At 38.9% G+C, this 20,621-nt stretch overlaps 1 protein-coding gene across 1 annotated transcript; it reads right to left on the bottom strand.

The window, feature by feature from the left end:
• Positions 1–1,793: 1,793 nt before the first annotated feature.
• Positions 1,794–19,655, bottom strand: TMEM106B (transmembrane protein 106B). Its single transcript, XM_008921548.3, has 8 exons — positions 19,532–19,655; positions 16,715–16,936; positions 14,202–14,265; positions 12,743–12,902; positions 11,774–11,914; positions 11,636–11,685; positions 8,277–8,330; positions 1,794–7,586 (listed from the first exon to the last, which is right to left on the bottom strand). The coding sequence occupies exons 2-8, from the start codon at positions 16,932–16,934 to the stop codon at positions 7,448–7,450; spliced, it is 828 nt and encodes a 275-aa protein (XP_008919796.1). The 5' UTR covers positions 16,935–16,936; positions 19,532–19,655; the 3' UTR covers positions 1,794–7,447.
• Between the last annotated feature and the right edge of the window lie 966 nt (positions 19,656–20,621).

Below are 20,621 nucleotides of genomic sequence, written 5' to 3' on the forward strand. Positions count from 1 at the left end.
TTTACCTCATGTGACACCAAGAGATTTCTAGCAAAATTAAATGTGTGATTTAATATTCCTCAAGTTGCCAGATAGACATCATCTTCAGACTGGAAGGCAATTGGTGTCATTCATCACTAGGTGAAGGCATTAGCACAAAACCACACGACCCAAGTATGCACTCAGTTACACAGTTATATTGAAATATGTATGAAATTTTGAGAAGTAGAAGGAAAGCAATGTACAGCCAGCCAGGGGAACTTGGAAATCTTTCAGAAGTTTCTGTCAGTCGAGTATTTGAAACTAGTCTATTTTAAGATGTCAGATCTTTCAGTAGTTAGCTATCCAAATCATCTACATTGGATGTTTTAGAATAACAATTTCTGGGTCTTTGTATTTGTCCAAATTCACATTGGTTTATCTATTCTCATTTGCCAGTGTATTTTTCCCTTTTAACGCTCCTTATACTCTCCAGACAGACAAGGCGGTATTTGAAATTTGTCAGGTAGGATTTCACTTTTGTACTCCCCTACCCACTCTGAACAGGGGAAAAAAAAACAAACCACGAGAGGAATCCAAATCATGTAGTCTGAAGTATTTGGATCAAATAAAACTGTTCACTGCTAAAGATATAATTCTGTCTACCCATCTCCAGGTAGGTAGAACAAGACAGAAATAGTTCTTCACATCTCTTCGAGCATTTATCTATACATAGCAAAGTACTGCTTAGAGGTTACTGTTCTCCAATTTTATAACATTCAATACAGGGCTTGGACAGTCATAACAATGATTATGACAACTCTGGGAAGGAAAAAGGACCGCATGGAAAAGAAAATAGCAAGCATGACTGAAATTATTTTCCCATACAAACTTAGTTTTTAAAAAATTAGTCTTTGTAAAGAGATCCACTAGTTGAAACAAAACACAAAAATCTCTCTACATACTAAGACATACTAACTCATTAGTTATCCAGACCAGAAATCTGATGTAGCAGTCATGAAACTACAACAGGTTTCTCCAGGAGAAACCTTAAAAATAACCCCTAAGGTTTTCCAAAATATCTGTGTAAGAATACTTGTAACATTTGAATATTATGAATGTTCCAAAGCCATCTTCTTTGTTGCCCAGTTTTTAAAGATTAAAACTTTTAGGTGATAATCAATGCCTAATATAACTTTGCAAATAGCTGTAACTGGGTCTGGATGAGATGGAGTTAAATTTCTTCACCCCCCGCCCCAGCTCTCTGCTTTGGGTTTGTGGCTAAAACAGTGCTGATAACACACCAGTGTTTTGGCTAATGCTGAATGGTGCTCATACAGCACAGAGGTTTAATTTTTCATTGCCTCCTCTTCCTCCCCACCCTTCACTCTGCCCAAACCTTCAGGGACTAGGCTGGGGATGGTCAAAAGCTGAGAGGGAACACAGCCAGGACAGATGCCCCTAACCAACCAACAGGCTATTCCACATGGCATCATGCTCAGCCATAAAAGCTCAGGGTGAAGAGAAAGAGAGGCCATTCAGAGTTATGGTGTTTGTCTTCCTGTTGTAAACACCTGCCTGCTGGGAGGAAATAAATTCCTTTTTTTGCTTTGCCTGTGCACACAGCTTTGCTTCTCCTATTAAACTGTCTTTATCCTGACCCAAGAGTTTTCTCGCTTTTGTCCTATTCCTCTCCACCACTGGGGGGAAGAGTGTATGAGCAGTGGGGTGGGGGCTCACTGGCTGGCAGGGGTCAACCCACCACAGCAGCCCAGGTTTGAACTCAGCCACTTCAGTAGCTCAGTCAGACAACACTAATTCATTCACATATGGTGTTCAGCTTTCAGATACTTCAGTTTATTACAGACTTAACACAATAAAACGTAGTATCAAAAAAAAGTAGATTGCAAAGTTTTCACATCATGGAATGCCAATAGTTACAAAAACTGAAGTCATACCATTGAAGATACATGAAAATTAGTGAGAAAATATGGTCAGATGGGGGGAAAACTTGTGGGAGACAGGGAGAAGGAGAAAAAAAAATTAAGTCAGTTAAAAAAAGAAAAAGGAGAGATACATGATCCAAGTTTTTTAAATAGAAAATTTAATATCATTCTTTGAGTCAAACAATCCCATCTAGAAACATATATTCAGAGTGAAGTTAACTCCAGAGTCTGAACCTCTAAATAACAAGATTCCTTGTCCCAGTTAACTTACATTAAGACAGCTTGTGTCCTACAAGTCATTCCAAAATACCCTTTTACTTCTAGAGTGTTTATCATGCTTAAGTGGATAGATTGTTTGCTACACAGTTACAAGAACATCTTAAGTTACAAAAATAGTTATCACTCATTAGTATTTCTATACATATCTTAAGCTGTTATATGCACACTCTGTACAGTGGATGTTAACAGTAGTTAAATTTGCTTCCTTAAACAAAACAAAAGAGCTAAATCACTGACAGATCCAAAATATTCAGGCACCATAATACACTCACATGTCTGGTACTAAACAACCCTGCCCATGCAAAGCAAAAGCAGTTTCAGTTCCCAGGAGACATACACATCTACGCTGTAGGACCCTTGTGATGGTTGGTGGAAGAGGACAGTCTGAGGATCAGGACAGTCTCTCACTACACTGCCAAGCATTCAGGTTCCATGCAGATTCCTGGACAACAGGCCTCCCAAACCAGTGGAGAATCAGGCTTACATGGCAAGAGCTATAGGGCAGCAGAACTACCCCAAACTAGCACTCTGGTAATGACCAGAACTCCCCAGCTAAAGATAAAATAGGAAGGTGACTTCTCAAGTGGAACAAACACTGAGTGTTTCCCATAGCCAAATTATTGTTTCCATCATGTTTTGGTTAGGTTTTATTCCTTCCTCCCAAGGCCAAAATAAAAAAATCTAAACTATTTTGCATGATCAGGGCCATCACAAACCAAATATTCTGCTGGTTGCAAGTAGTCCATTACTGAAGTATGTTGGTTGCACTCACATTATTTATCACTCCCTTTCAGAAGTAATAGTAAGCCAGGAAGCATTGCTAGGGTTGTGGCTTTTTGTTGGACAGACAAGTAAAAAAAATAGTTCTTAGAGGTACCACCATTAGTCTTAATAATCTCATAACATTTAAAGTCCAGTTCAACTGACATTCCACTTCATGCCGCTGCCCAACTCTGAAACAGGTCACTCATTTCAGAATGTGCTGTCTAGGAACATACAGATGTTCTGCTACAAATGTGGGGGGTGGGAGGGATGGGAAGAAAAACAAAACCACAACTACCACTCCCACAAAAAACAAGGAAGCTTTAAGTGCTGAATAAGAGATAACACTATTTCTTTTTTAACTTTTTCTGAATCTAGAAGCTTCTCTCATACTACTCCAAGCACCATGCTTTCCATCATGAGGGCACAACCTTCAGTCAGAAGGTTAAAGACCCTAACAGTTCAATCCAAGCATTTAAGAGATTTGGTGCTTAAATGGTTCCCTCTAAACACCACACACTAAAAAGCCCAGGCATGTTTGCAATGTACGACAATGAAAAATATATTCACTTGCAGAACTTCAAGGACAATTTGAAGCAAAGTCAACTAAGGCGTGTACTTAAGTCTGCCAACATCAGACTGCAAAATATAAACACTACAATGTTAAAATCAAGGTCATGCACACATCAGAAGTGCATTAAGAATTTCAAAGCTATCCACACAGGAAAAAGATACTTATGCTTGTCTTCGTGAAAGATTAAGAACTAAGCAACTATCCCCTAAATATCAAGATGATCAAAGAAATGATGAATGAGCTTCTACAGGCCTTTCCCCACACCAGGAATTCAACAGTGAGTGTCAGGTACTACATCTTTTAGTAAGAGCACTTCTCTTTAAATCTCTCCAAAAAGATATTTGAGTGTTGGATCTCTGATGGTTTGGTAGCTTCATCAATTCATTTATTTATTTTTAAAGCAACATATTTAAAATGTACAATAATTTTGCTCTCCAATGCCAAATAGCCAACATTTTTATGCATTTAGGTGTTCCATACTTAAGTTATGATTTTGAAATTTTACAGTTATTCTATACAGAATACATTAAGTTGATTTTCAATAGTGCCATTACAGTGCAACATCTGGACCACTGTTATAAGGCGTAACTAACAGAGCTTCCATTTTAAAGTGCAACAGGATTTGGTACAGGAATTGCTACAAAGAATTCAAGTGAAAACAACTCTACTAGAAATAAACATACTATGATGCCAGTATAAAGGTATTTTATAGTATTAGAAGGTTATGGGGAAATTACAAGTGAAATATGAATCACTTCAGAAGAAATCCTTCAGAAACTATCTATCTTACACACATGAAGACAAGTCAGGAAAAAACCACAATTCTTCAAGCTCACTTTCTGGAGAGAATTTCTTCTTATTTATAGTGAACTGAAAGGTTTGCCTTTTTTTATTTTAAAATCAAGATAAAATAAATGTGAAAAATGACAGGTTTGTCACTTGGATCTATTCTGATACCTTGTTTAAAAAGTTATACAAGTTAATAGAGTTCCCTTGCTCTCTTAGCATGTTTCCAAGGTCAGCCACATAAATCTAGTCTAAGTTAAGTATTCACACAGACGTTTACTCGCTTATCTGATGAGATGTTATATTAAAATTAGTAGATAAATTAGAATACTTGCCTTGTTTGGTTAGTAATATGCTGACAGTTATGCAAGGAGATACTAACACCTGCAGAACCTTAAGCCTGTTACTGTTACTCTTACTTCTCTCATACTGACTTAATTTGAGAACTCAACAGGACCTTTAACCCACACTATTTTTAAGGTGAGAACTCTTCATCATTCAGTAAGTCTACCATGAATTGATGGTGTTAAAGTTTATATCCATTAGATATCCTACAGGACAAAAACTGAGTTGTACCTTTCCCCTTCTGACACATACACGGAAAGAATAACTCCACTCAATTCTTTAATTTGAATTAACCAACACCAAGCACTACATGCAAGGTTAAGATCTACAGATTTAAGTATGTATTTTGCTCAGTATGTCTGCCAAAATTTCAAAAGTCAGTTTGAGTCTCATCACTGCATAAAGTGTAACCTCCTTTTGCCATGCTTGTTCAAAAGCAGCGTTCACTACTGTCACCAAATAATTTTGTCATTGTGCTATTCCAGTTATTTTAGACTACCTTTCACCCTTGGAATAAAAAAATATTTTAAATGAATGTAAATATCTGCCTAGAGCTGCTTTCTTCTTTTCTCTTTCAAAAAACCCAAACAAATAACAACCCCCAAACAAATAACCCCCAAACAAACAAAACCAACGCTCTAGGTCTAAATACTTAGGCCTAGAAGAAAACGCCTGCGTCACTTGCTGGCTGACTTCAGATCTAACATGATTTAAATCAGAATTCTCTCCCTGCTCTCCAACATAAGCAAATGTTCCTATAACAAGTAATATCGAAAAGTTAACCCCTCTGCTTTTAGCCAGCTCTCCACTATCCTGGTTTTTAGTTATCACCTTTCAGACAAGCTTATCCATGCATTTTAGCAGCCACAGGACTGAACCTCATCTATACCCTAGAAAGACTAGTCAATTGTGAACTAGTTTCCCTCATGATTGCAAGCTGTAATAAAGAATGCTTACTTTCAAGGGCCAAAACTCAAGAATAATTTTCAGAATATAACTACAGGAAGTCATCCAAATTGACTACTCCAATTCCAGAAATTCTCTAAAGCCAAAACCTGACATCATCATCTTATCAAAAACTATATGAAACTGACAGTTCAGGTTCCAAAAGTTTTCAGAGACTGTCAGAGTAAGTGCTCATAGCATTTCAAACAAAGAAGGGTTTTTTTGGTTTTGTTTTGGGGTTTTTTCTGTATGGTTAAGTAACGCCTCCTAAGTAAGCCTTACATCACTGATATTCTTTTCCCCATCCATCCCCTTAGGTCTATCTAAGAGAGGCCAGTAAAGGAAAGAGTAATGTAGACATCTCTCTTGACTGAAGTACTGGAGCATCAGAGATTGTTAGGGGCAAGAAGTTACCCAGCAGCTTTTTTCCATAGTGTTTATTGCTAATTCATTTTGTGTAACTTATTTCCAGCAGAAGGGCAGGACAAAACCCACAACATCTATTTAAAAAAAAAATATCATTCACTAAAATGCAACAGTCTCAACAGTACCTTCTTATAGCTGCATCTTATCTAATTCAGAAATAAACCAATCCTGATCTAGTTAATTAAAACATTTTGCACCCAACCCTTAGAACAGTCGGCCCTAAGGAGTCAAGTAACTTTGGACCCAAAATTTATAATCACCATACTTGATAAGAACCCTGGAAATTCTCACCGTGCAAACTATGCTATTTACTGCTGTGAGTCAGTCTTGCAATTACATCAGCATTTACCCTTACAGAAAGGATTGCTGCGTTTTCCCTTAACTTTGATGTGAACTGTGAGTGCTCTGGAGATACAGTAACTACTGCATTTGCTTACTGAGCCTGTGCAAGAAATAAGCACAACCAAACATATTAACACTTAGAAGTAGCTTAAATACACAGTATATTAAAACAATAAAAATCATGAAAATTTACATGAAGTTCTCCAAACCTGTGCTTAAAGTTTCCCATCTAGTTCCAACTGCACAATACTGATTTTCATAGCTATTCTCAAAAGTTTACTATAAAACACACCGGCAAAGCCTCTACTTATTAATTTTCTACAGTCTTGAATTTTTCCTTTGTCAGTAATTGTTGTGGGGGTTGTTTTTTGTTTAGTTTTAAACCTGACTTTAAATTTAACAATGTACATTCTCCTTATAACATCCCAGAGGTAGCAGGAGGGAATAAGAATGATTCTAGAAGTTGCACATTCAAGTGCAGTGTCATCCAAGAGAGCTTTCCTGGCTGTCACAGACTGCATGTCACCTCTAATCATGTATAGCAAACAAAAACATAGAATCCCAAAATAAAGAACTATTGTCACTGGGTTACTAATAGAAGTTTCACACCCAGATACTTTAAAGTAATCTTGTTATTAAGTAGTAATACTGCCTTTTTCAATAGTCAAATATCAAGAACTGAAGTATAATCTTAAAATTTATAATTTTTTTTAAAATGCTCATTAGTGACACATTTCACCTAAACACAGACATAAACACAGTTACTCTAAGATGATGTACTACACTGTAAGGAAAGGTCCCAGTTCTGTTCAAGAATCCAATATTCCCCCTCTCCCTCCCACCACACAACTTGACAGAGGTGCTTACAGTAACAGAAAGCAAACAGAAGGGAAAAACACAACACTTAACAAGTGTGCCTATATACATTTTGCACCTCTTCCCTCCTTGTATCTAAAGCGAACAGGTCACCATGTTTGCTATGCTGTACATTGCACGTACTCTCCCCCTCATGTAGTACCAGTCCTATCCAAAGGATCTCTGCAAGCACCAACAGCAGTCATTCCAGACCAACCAGCAGGTGCTTCTACTGTGGAGGTTGAAGTACATTTAAATATTCTGACTGGCCCAGCTGATAGGTCGTGTTTCCTCCACAGTCCACATACTGGTATCTCTCCTGGGATGTTTGCTCAGAGTGGCCAAAGTACGAGGTTGTCACTGTCACTCTTAAAAAGACAAAACAGAAGAGATTTTGAGTTTCCTATTCTATAAATGTGCTGTTATACTACTAGGGTTTTTAAGGAGAAAGTTTTGGAACAAAACATGTTATAAATAAATTTAAAAACATTAGTAATTTACCACGATAGATTTTCTCCATACAAGACATCTGGTTCCCTGAGTACACACTTGTTTTTCTGAAGATGCTAAAGCTGAGGTTTGCTCATAATATCTTTTTTAGTGATGAGAAAGCAAATGATTAGACAAGTCATCGTATGTCTAGCCTAAACACAGACCCCTACAACCCACCATGCTGAAATTTATGCAACGTCACAAAAAGCAATCTCTGACAGAGTACTAAAGCCTGTAACTCCTTCAAGATGACAAAGTTCTCAGCAAGTTCTGAACAGTGGCTGATACACAAAGTCATTTTAAAGTCTTTGAGACATTAGTAGCTCCACAGGTACAGCCCAACTGCAGAGCAGATACAGTAACAACAGTTCTGTTTATTTGAGTGTCTTTACACCACCAGAACCTGTCAAAAGGCCTGGTTCAGTTTCAAGAACTAGAAAGCACGTTGATTTCATTTTATCTATGATGCAAAGACTCCAGGATTAAATATTTCTAAGTAATATTTTGATAACAATTACACAGCTTCTAAAATTTTTTCCAACAAATAGAAAGTTTGCCATACTTACTGCATCATCACCACTATGTTATGTACTTTGATAGATGGTAAAGTACAGAAGTCACTGCAAAAAAAGAAAAACAATTATTGGATTTGCATCAAACCTTTCAAGGTAATTATCTAAAAAGCAAGACTTGTGGTTTCAACTGGAAATTCTGACAGAGACTACAGAGTTGGTAGCAATGGCAATAAAATCACTTGCTCTAAGTCACCAGCAGTTACTGTATGGTCACCTAGATCTGTTTTATATATACAGTCTTGCTTTCACAGGACAAATCTAAACGTGTGTTTGCTAACATATAATGCCTGACAACAGAACTGTCCTAAGAAACTGTTCACTCCATCTTTAGAAGCTAAAAAAGTTAACCTAAACCACTACATTAAAGCCTGTTGATATCACTTTGCCACTGACAAAGATTTTCAGTATGAAGGGATACAGAAATAATTTGCTGCAACTCCACTTCACGTGGAATTCTATATATAGAAACTTTACAAGAAAAGATCAATGTTATGCCAATTTTAGCATTTTTTCAGGTAAAGTCAGCATTAAAAACCCCCCTCAAACATCCTGAAGGTACTGCTATTCTTGCTCAACACGTACCAACAACTTAGGAAAGTCCCTTTTATTTTTTGCACTCATCCACCTCTACATTATGCAAAGTAACCTTTAGCCAATATACAGAGATTCTAAAGTCAAGGTTATTGTTCTCTTGCAAGAAAACCTTTTCAGAGTGATGTTTTCTGACACGCGCCTACGTACCAGTTATACAAAGCACCATGTAAGTGCATATTTTTAACCCCCACTTCTTAAATCATTTGCTCTTGGGCACCAATCTATCAGCTCTAGAATGAAAACCATGTGATCAGTGCAGTAAGATTGCATGGCAGCCACCACAACATTTCAGTGGTCAACGCCGTGGTCATTCTTTCCCCTTGCACCAACAAACATACAATATAGTATTAAACAGTGAATGAACAAAGGCGATCCAAATTGTAAGAAAATACAAATCAAACAGTTTGGTATTAAAAGCTGTTTTATATCTGTACCAATGTCAAACATTTTGATTTTGTTTTCCCTGCTAGGCTTAAATCAGAATTTAGTTAGACCATAATGCCAGATACCCTCAGTTAATGTACTTTTCTAATCCTAAATATAGACAACCTGTAACACAATATAAAGCCAGCTCACATACAATAGTACATACTGGCTGACAAGTAGAGAGGGGCAACACCAACATGCTGGGTTTTTTTTAAGTCAAGATTAGATGAAAATTAATCTGCTTTAAAAAACAAACCACAAACCAACCAAATAAAAAAAATACCAACAAACACTACACAGCACAAAACTGTAGCTAGGAAACTACATTGAAGGTGAACTCCACATTGAGCCAGCTCTCTAAAATAAATGTGGAAATGCCCTGTATGATGTTGATTTCATCATGCAGGTTGGCTGAATGCAGACACTTCATGTCATTGAGAATCTCTGGTATTCAACCTAAGCTGACTTTACAGGACACACACTCTCTGGGATCCAAACCTGGGAGCTAGGACTAAAGCAAGACCTAAATTAACTAGCTGGGGAAACACTGAAATGTGATCCACTGTAAAATCCCCCAATGCTATAACCCACAACACTATCTGTATTAGAAAGATAAGCCCAGGGCCTTCGTATTTTTATGTGGAGAAAAACCCAAACACAGAAACAAATACAAAAGCCCAATAAGACAAGCTGAAGCTATCTTGGCTAGGTATTCAAACAAAGGAAGCTCACTTGCTGTCTCCAGGGTTGCTCCATACAGCAAACCCAGGTTTCCAGACTCACAACACAGTGAAGGAGTAGAAACCCATCAACAATAACTGTCAATAGCTCAGGGTAGTCAACTAATAACAACTGTGTAACATACAGAAAATATGGAGAAAATGAACAGCTATAATTTTGTATGTGGTTCATGTTCTTTTTAGTACATTTCAAACACATGACAGCAAAGTTAGTGAGTGCTACTCACTAGGACCTTGCTCTAACAGCCTGTACAAGAACTTAACTGACACAAACTTCTAGAGTCATGGGTCTCTTCACTAAGTATAGTCCATGCTTAGTGTCCCTGTGCTGAAGCAACAAATATTCTCTCACATGTACAAATGACCTATTAGTCTGCTCTTCTAGCAACATTCACAAACAGTCCTGAAGGAGGGCAAGTTCACCTTACAGCCTGCTGGCACTGATGCATTACAGCTTCACTGTTTCTACTGCACAACATATCTCCAAGCTGGACCAGTGAGTGCATCATTGTTCCACACCACTGTTGCCAAGGCTCCAAATGTCAAGCAGAGGAGTCTGGAAGCCAGTCAGTTCAGACTACAGACAGCTTCTGCCTGTCTATATCTTTTTACACATCCAAAGCCATGCAGGTTTTTCTAAGGCTAGCCATCAGCTTGCAGGGGAAAGTTGCAGCTAATGTTGGGAACAGACTCTCAACAGCATTACTGAAGTTGAGGCCACAGTACTGACCATGAAAGTTTCAATGTATTATTGCACCAGAAGCACAACTAGGTAGGTATTAGCATGACTTCTATGAAGGTTATGAAGTTTATTTATTCCTCATACATCCAAAGAGTGAGCAGATTCACAGGATTCAGTGTTTACATTAAGCTACCTTACATGCTTTTAAAAGGTGACAGAAGTTCAACACTTTCCATTTATTTAGAATTTGTGCCCCTCTTGCTATTTCATACCTATTTCAATTTATTCCAACACTGCAGAACTAGAAGGGGCTGTCATCCACTGGAACTGCACATGGACCTGAAGTCTCAATAGTTAACTCTTTCTTTTCAGTCTGCATTTCAGTGTAAGAGAACTAACATTTATCTTTTTTACCAAGACACAATGAGCTAACAGTCTGTTGGACAAATGAACTTTCAGAAGCTATGAATAAAACCACACAAAGGGCAGGCTGTAAATACTGCTTACTATTGTATACACATGGTCTGAAGCAAAGAAATGCAAATTAGTCTTTAATTTGTATAGTATTAAATACAAATTTTCTTCTACTGCAGAGAAAGTTGTAGGAAAGTTACTAGAGAACCTGTTAGGGGAACCCACATGCACCTTCACCCTCCAAAGCAGCTATTGCCAAGGCCTAAATCATTTGGAGAGAAACAATTTAAAGGGCTAAGTGCCAGGTACAGGAAGTCACTATATGAAATTATTGAAACAACTGTGGTTGAACTATTCTTCAGTACTATTAAACTTTAAGAAAATGCAACAACATCTCTGCAAGCAGATTTATGCTAACTTTGGAAAAAGTTGCTTTTAACACCATTGCAATTTTTAATTAGACCCATGTGATATTTAGAGGTGAATATACTTACAACATGTAGCTCATTTCATCTTGTATGACCGTGGGCACCATATAATCAATCTAAAAAAGAAAGTAATGAAAACACAAATGAGTAGATCTATATATGCAGATTAACATGTATTCAACTTTGAAAGCCTATACTACTTACCTGTTTCATATCCAGAGGACCAATGTTGGTGATGTTGTTTAAACGTGCTTTGCCAATAACTGTTTTTGAAAACTGAACTTGGGCTGTGATATTTGCCACTTCAACAGAGTAATAGTTGTTATTCGTTATATTTAGTGTGTTCTGAAAAAAAACAAACACAAAACATTAACAGCTAATCCATTCTGTGTATCTTCATGAGATACACAGAGGAAGCATTTTGAAACTTGTGCATGAGACAGTAACACCTGAAATGATGCAAGTAAATTTTCTTACTTGCTATGATTGTGGGGAGGAGTGATGTAATGGACCATCACTTAACTCCTTTCTCAGGATTTGTTCAGTGAATATATTGAGCAGCACAAACTTCTTCACAACTTCCCTGGCGACAACCCTCCACTGCAAATACCGAATTCCTTCCTATCCTCAATTATTCCTTCCAGGAAATTTAGCTATCAGAGGACCCTTTTCTCCCAAGGTAGTTTTGCTTTATTTAAAATGAAGAACTCTACCTAAAGTCTTTAGGCAACCCTGTATTGAGTGCATTACCAAGAAGTCAAGAACCATGAGGAAAGAACTCTTCTAAGTTATAAGGTGGATAAGAAATCATTTTTCCTCAGCCCCAATTTTGACAAATGCATAATACAAGGGTAGTATCAAATAGCATTCCTACATAGACACATTACCTTTCACTTATATTCCAAAAATAATGCAGAAAACTCCAAAATCACTGTTCCCATAAAAAAAAAAGTCCCAGTGTTAGCTTGTAATTCCAGTTCTATTAGCTGTAGATACAGGAACGAGCCACAGCAGATACAGTTACACTTTTCCAACTGGTCATTTTAGCTGCTTCTATTTCTTAAGGCACTGACTAAGCTTGTCAGCTAGACCAGAACTTCTATGTATATTAAACTATCACTATCCCTTGATGCATTATTCAGTACAAACATCCAAAGAGACAGTCAGACTTACCGTAATATTTAGATATATTATGCGTCTACCCTGTTCGTAAGTGACATACACTGACTTCACACCAACGTACTGAACGTCAATTGAGCGAGGAAACAAGAAAAATACAGCCAACCCAGAAAGCAGTAAGCATACAGTTACAGAAGCAGTCACGTAGAGCTTTCTGGAGAAAAAAAGAGCACATTTCAGAGTCAAAAGCACGTTAAACAACAGTGGCATGCTACTTTCTGTAAGTGATAAGTAGCAGGACTAGTCAATACAAGTAATTCAGTCTATTTCTAGCTTCCAATAGCTTCTAAAAGGGAAAAAATAGCTATGCTGCACTTCACATCTATGTATCAAAACAGCTGTTACTCTTGTTTATACATCAGAAATCACATTTCAAACCACAGTTATTCCAACACTTGTAACTTATAGAGAAAAATGGAAGAGATAAATATTTTTGCGTTTTGAAACAAAAGCACTTCCTCTTAACATTCATTTATAGCACAACTTCTGTCATTCAGCAGGACTCTTGCACAACACACCCAGAAAGCAAAATAAAGCTCTTATGACAGAGAATCCCAACTTTCAGGGAAAGTGTTAGACTCCAGATAAGGAGCAGGAAATCCACAATTAATCTAATGGTGTGGGTGTGGGTGGGTGGGGGTGTGTGTGGGTGAGATAATAAAAAACCCCACCCACAAATAAAAGACTCTACTGTAGCTCCAATTTTGTCAAAATTAGAACACTACAGTAATACATTTCAAATTTGTACTAATGTTACATCAGGTGTATGATCAGAATATATTACGTGAAGTTACTGTATTTTTTTTCCTGGTGATCATTTCTGTTTACTACAGAAACATCAAACATTATCCAAACATTAGAGAAAACAAAACAAACAAAGAAACAAAAACAAAACTAAAAAACAAAACCCCAAATGTGTCAGAGCAAGAAGCCCTGAGCATTGTAATGAAACCTTTAAGTAGATCCTAGGAAAAAAATAAATATACTGTATCAGAATGATGAATTTGTTGACTTTACTACTTGCAAAAATCAGGTGACTTATTTAGTAGTAGTGGCTCAAAGAAGCAATCACTTGACTCAGACTTTAACAGTGAAGATGTATCTGCTTAGGTCAATTAAGATACCACAGAGATTGATAAATACTTGCATCATTACTGTAAACACACAGATAAGTATCTATATGAATAGGTCATACAGTATTACTTAGCTTTGTACTTAGCTAAGACATACTGTGATGGAAGTATGCACACCTGTTAATAAATAACTCTCCTGAAGTTAGAGGTTAAGACTGACATAACTCACGATAAAGGTTCTTTCAGTACAGAATGCAAGAGAACATTCCAGTGATCTCAGCTTGATTCTTCTTATCACTATCTCCTTTAAATTCTTGAATTTTAACTAGAAGAGAATAATTAACTGTAGATCCATGTATGACAAGTAACCATTAACTTACGTTCTTCTTGGCCTCAGTCTCTGATCACTGTATGGAATTAATGCTACCAGCTGATTTTCCTGCCCTGAAAACAAAAACACCCTTTAAGAATTTAAGCAAAGAATAAGTATTGTTGCAGTTTTACCTGAGTGCCCATTGTGACTTAATGGCACCAAAGAATAAACACTAATGATAAACATTTAAATTCTAGATAATCAAGTCAAATACTACTGCAGCTTCTGTCATTTTCTAAAATAGAGCATGGATTACACAACACTGAGAGGAAAAAACACCAAGTCTGCAAAGACCAAAACACCAATAAATTCCACCTCTGTGCTGCACACATGCACGGAAGGCAGCTTGCCTCTGGCACCACTTCCTGGAGGAAAACAGAGATAGAACAGCTTTGAGCTCTCTGTGCCAGACCATATAAAGTCATAGGACAAAACATGTAGAAGCTTGGGCAGTAAGAACTGATACAGAAGGCATTCTTCATGTACTGTTCTGAAAAGCAGAAGTCAGGTTTGTTTAAAAAAAACCCTAACGAACAACAAACCCAAGCTGCAACTACCATGTAACAATATGGATGGCCTTGGCAACACAAGTTATACACACACTGCATTCACTGGTATAGAAAACCATTTATCATGGTGCTGCTGGGCTGCAGCACCCTGTAAGTGAAAGTAAGTATCTACTGGAATTCCTCCAAACAACAAGTAATGTCACTAGACAGCATGTTTAAAAGGGGAATATCTTAACAGTAGAAGTAAAGAACACAGGCACAGATGAGTTGTTGAAAATACATGGACGACACCTGCCTATGTAGCTTTTGCTCTTTGCTGTGGCACTGAGATTTGCCTGTATGAGAACAGAGGCCTCAAGGCCAAGTCATATTTGCACTTTTTAAGCCAAATGCAGAATTTGACCAAATCATCACTTAGCTAATTAAGCACTTGGAAGTAATTCCATGCTGAATCACTAAGCTAGGCAAAGCATCCTAACCAAGGAGGTACTAACATGAAAAACATCAACCTTCTAAAAAACTTCGACCAGTTTAAAACAAATTTTCATCTCTGCTTCAATTAAGCATCTTCAACCTTTGAACACAACAGCACAGTCCTGCTTTCATACCATATCATACTGAAAAAGTTAAAGCTTTCCAAGTTACAAAGCATAATTTCACATATTTATTATAGTTTAGCCATAATCGTGTATTATAGACTTATGAGTCATGTAGTCATTCTGTGAACACTTAATTTATACCCTATTCCCTCAAAAAACCTCCAAACATTATTTTCTTCTCTAAAGTACTAAGGAATAATTAAAAAGACAATGCTCTTAGTTCTAACAGCTCATTTAAAATTCTAGCTTTAATCACATTATTTCATTAGAATGTATGGACAACATGCATGTTTTAATAGTTACTGCAAAATAATTACTTCAAAAAATAATTAACTCACATTTAAGTATTACATCTAGAGATGCCACAGTCAAGAAATAAGCTTCAGAACACAGGAATCCCATTATTTCTGCATTTTAGCTAGCACGGTTTTGAGTAAAACTTGCTATTGATATTATCTAGTATTTCAAGTTAGCAAGCTAACAGAACAAACTTCCTTCTCTATAGTCTTTTGGTTAATATAATTTTTAGTTTCATAGCTTTTCCACACTTCAAATTTGCTGAATTCACTCCAATCATAGGATGAAGTTTAACAGCTAAAACACAAATCTCTTATATTTACAACTGTTTAACTGTGCCCCCTGCCACTTATACATATGTGAGGCACAAGTATTTTTGAACTATATCATAACCTAATCTCAATGAGGCACATGTAGAAGGACACAGCACAGACATCACTCAGTTTTCCTGAGATGTTGGTCAAAATCAGTTCCAAGAGCTTTTACACCCAATAATCTGTTTTGGATAAGGGGTCTGGCAAAAGCACATCCAAACACTAAATCTCATCAGTTCTCCCCCCCATCAAAGGGAAGATCTTGCAGCTGAAGCAGAAGACTGTCCCTTGGCCTGCTGTGTTTGTCACTCTCTCCTTCTGCCCACTTTCAGATATTCTGCATTCTCCTTTCACAGATTGCTTCCTAGATAGCTATTTAGGTGGCTTATCATACAGGAGAGAAATGTAACAAAACAGCTCCATATCAAAAGGAAAAACAAAATATGAGGGCAAAGTGAAAAAAACCCCAGTTAGGTATGAAGACTAATGCTAGGCAGCCTATTCTTTCCCTTGGCAGCCAAAGATCCTATATATTTTCAACTCTAAAGCTGAGAAGAAAGAAACAGTAGCATTGTACAGACAAGTGAAAACCCAACACTGAACAGCCAAAACCGACCCAATTTTTTCCATTTATGTAGTGCAATTGTAACAAAATACTTAGTCCTAAAAAGCCAAAAAGATGAAAAAACTTGAGTAGAAGGGCTCTATTTGTTATGAATTATTACACTTATAACTGCACATGGTTATGAAACAAACTTATAAGTTAAAAAAGAAATTAAAAGAATAACAAAGACAACTTACCTCGTGGAATTCTTCCCGTTCCCTGGCAAGTTGGGCAGGTGACACTGTCTCTTCCTGTAAATTCCACATAGGGAAACTGTGACACATCTCCACATCTGCTGTCCTCATTGTGCACTTCCGAGTGAACTAAACCATTCCTCACATTATCAGACACTGAGCTTCCATCATAGCCATCTTCCTTGCATGTATGCATAGGCAGGTGAGAAAGTGATTTTCCCATGTCTAAAATAGAAGTCAGAAGAAAGTTTTCAGGGACAATGATTCAAACATGGCTTGTGTTTAATTCCCCTGCACCGTGTAACAGTTAGTCTATGGTCACAGTCTGACATGACTCCAGGTCTCCTTTGTTCAGATCCCTTAAGACCTGCAAAGCACCACAGCCCTGTCAAGCTGTAAAGAACCTGAACTAACTGGGAGCTTTGTTCAGATCCTCCAATATGCACAGGTTGAAAGGGGATCTATGAGAGGCTTTAAAGTTCGAAGGGTACAATCGCTGGCAAAAGTTGCAACAGTCTAGCAGGGCTTTTCAAAGGATTGTTACTGTACAGACTTTAACAGAACACATCAACCTTTGTATAAAAGAAAAAATAAAATCAAGATTGGGCTCTAGAAAGCAAGTTTGCAATTTTTAGTTAATTCTACAGACCCGATTCTAACAAGTTTTTTAGGTTGGACTTGTTTTGATAATATGGAACCAGCTACTAGTTTCCAAGCTAGAAATACAGATATCGAGGTGTTTAAATTGATGAGTCCTTTTAACTCAAAAGAGGACTAATTCACAAGAAAGTCAAGTTAAAAATGGGAGTGAGTTTAACATAGTTGCTGCCAAGTAGCATTTATAAAGACTTATTAAAAAAAAAAAAAGCATTACTCACAAAACGTTTTTGTTACCTACACAAATTTTAACTTTTTTCTCATTACTGTAGCTTTTCAGCCATAACACTGAAACACTTTGAAATACAGAACAGTTGGATCTAAAGTCTGTAATAAACTGAGGCAAACAGAAACCTTCCCAATTTGCAACAGGTGGAAAGCAAACTCAAAGGTAAAAAAAAAATAAATCTGTACAGCAGTGGCAATCAGCTTATCCCCATAAGCCATTTTAGTTACTTAACACATAGGTACACCAGTCACTCAATTCATCACTGTCTGGGGGAACAGCATGATTTAAGGAGAACATGCAAAACTCCATTTTTTTTCCCATTAAGTGGCATTTTTAAAGCAGCATCTAGCAATTATCATGCTGGTTCACTGAAAGGAAGTCCTAAGAGTAAGATTAAGAGAGCAAAACAAGTCAGAATATTTTAAGCCAACCACTCAAGACAGAACAAATCTCAAATATGTTGATGGTAACACAAACACAACATTAATTCATTATATTGCCACAAAGGATAGGTGAACGTGGGAGCAGGAAAGTAAGTCAACAAATGCCAACAAGTCCCAGTTACTGCTCCAGCAAACATGCAGGATTTTTTTTTTTCCATCGAGATCATTAAACCCTCACAAGAAGGCAAAGTACTAACCCTTGTGCTGCTACTTTTTAAAACATTCTAAGTTTGAGAGCCATTCAATAATAGAAATTGTTGAACTGAAAATTAAAACTATCAGGCTGTTGAAAAAAAAAAATCCTGAAAAGGCTGCTGACAATTATTCCACAAGGGGTTTTTGTTTACTGTTCTCCTTGCAGCTGACCCACAGCCTTCCTGCTATGAAACTTGAGTCTTGCAGCTTAGGCAATAGCTGTCACAGCTACAGGCCTGAAAGCTTATGGATCAATCCCTGGTGCTGTGGTGCTACAACTACACCCAATTTAGATGCTCTGCTGACACTAGGCCCAGGCTATGTCTACATTAACAACTTAACACAGACCAAGCAGCAACTCTTTAAAAGAAACAGTCACTGAGCATCCAAAATCCACACTGCATCTGTTTTTGTGTGTTCATTCCATTGCCTAGACTGACAACACCCACTGGCAACTGGACTGCATCTTCTAGTTTTAGCTTCTTCCAAAAGGAAGAGTTCATGCGCTCCCTGATCACACTGTGACATGAATCAAAGCACAGCAGGCAAGGGTAACCAGGAATTCCTTTCAAGAGCACACCCTTTATTTGAATTAAAATACTGATGCATATGCATCCTTCAATGCCAACTCTACCTGAGCTTCAATAGTTAGAATTTACTGGTGCCAGAGACTTGGGACATGTCTCAGTTCACAAATAAGAAAACAGAGAACCATTTGCAAACAAAATTTGATCCTCCAACATACTTTCCCCCCCAACCAAGCCTAAACCATATTACAGCTTACTAATAATCAAGAACATGGTCTTTTATCCAGCACTTATATGCTGAAGAGTAGTAACTCTGAGAATATAACATCTTCGTATGTGACAGCCTCTATACTGTCACCAAAACCAGAAACCCAACTTCCTTAATAGCTGGACTTTGATCCAGTCTCTCCCTTGTAACTGATGTTACACTTCAGTCTGCTTGGAGTTTCCTTAAATTCACAGTCTGTTAAAAACAGTTTGGTAAATTAAAAATGTTTTGATAAGTGGCTTTGTTTAAGACTGCACCCTTCAGATTGCTACAGCGCTGCAAGACTATAGTATATAGACAAAATCCAAACAGTGTCACAGACACACAGAACCACCACATCCTGTGCTACATGCAAGACTCGGGGAGGTGGAGGGGAGGACACTTTTTGTTTATAAACTAAGTGAAACGTTATACAACTGGAGAAGTTGTTATACTTCTCTAGCAGGTTAGGGTGGCGTTTTTATCCTTTATATGCAAATACATAAACTTGAGATTACAAACCTACTTCTTTTTCAATACATCAAAAGATTTCGAATCGCGACCATCTCCTGCCCCATCAGCTGTGCCTTAATCATGAACATCACAAGCTCCTCCAGAGCAGAGCACGCAGCAGGGTAAGGTAGCGACCTGGCAGCCACAGACCTGCCCAGCATAGGTGGGCACGACCAGCGGTGCCTTTCGTGACCCCCTGACAACCCCACCTCTCGAGCACTGCTTGCCCAGTTAAGGCTGGCGCTGCCAAAAACACGGGAGTCAAGAATCCCGGCATTTGGGGGTTTTCTCGCCCGTCAGCGCCAGCTGCTCTCGCAAACATGGCGAAGTCCTGGCCGGCAGGCTGGGACAGGGCCCGCCGAGCTCGGTCGCTGCCGGGCTGCCTCCGGCGCCCGCAACTCGGGGGATCGCCGGAGCCAGACAGGTCAGGTCAGGCCGGGCCGGCGGGCCAGGCACCCCGCCCCCGCCGGGCCTGCCCAGCCCCGCCGAGCCCACGGACGCCGCGGCGACCCCGCCGGCGCAGCTCCCCAAGCGCCCGCTGGCCTTGGCCCCGCGCCGGAGAGCCCTTCTCCTTCCACTTTCGGCCCCGTCCCTCCCCCACCTGCGGCGCGCGGTCTCCGCTGCCGGGCCGGAGGCAGAGCGCGGCTCCGAAGCGACGCTGCAGCCGCGCTTAACCCCGGATCGGCGTGTGCGGCAGCGCGGGCGGCGGGGGCGCGCCGGCCCGCACATCCCGCCCGTCTGTCCCGCCTGGCTGGGTGGAGTGACACGTCCCTTGGCTCCGCGGGCGTCGGGCGGTATGGGGGTCCTGCTGTTTCTCCTGGCATGCGGGCCGTGTCAGGCTTCCAGCTGGCGGGAGGCTCGGGAACGGCACATAAACTACCCTCACTGGGCGGGGTGGAGGATGATCCCGCACGCGGGCATGGAATCAAGGGAAAGGGGAATGGGCTAATGGGGCAGCCCTGCTCCGCGGCGGAGGGAGATGGAGCGGGATTTCTCCCAGGGTTTCCCTGTCAGCTGTGGTTCAGAGTCAGAGTCAGTTAAGTTCGAAAAGACCTCTGGAGATCATTGGGTCCAACCCATGACCAAACACCACTATGTC

This window comes from Manacus vitellinus, unplaced genomic scaffold, assembly GCF_001715985.3.
Source record: "Manacus vitellinus isolate BGI_N305 unplaced genomic scaffold, ASM171598v3 scaffold_3_pilon, whole genome shotgun sequence".
In the NCBI taxonomy this organism is placed as follows: domain Eukaryota; kingdom Metazoa; phylum Chordata; class Aves; order Passeriformes; family Pipridae; genus Manacus; species Manacus vitellinus.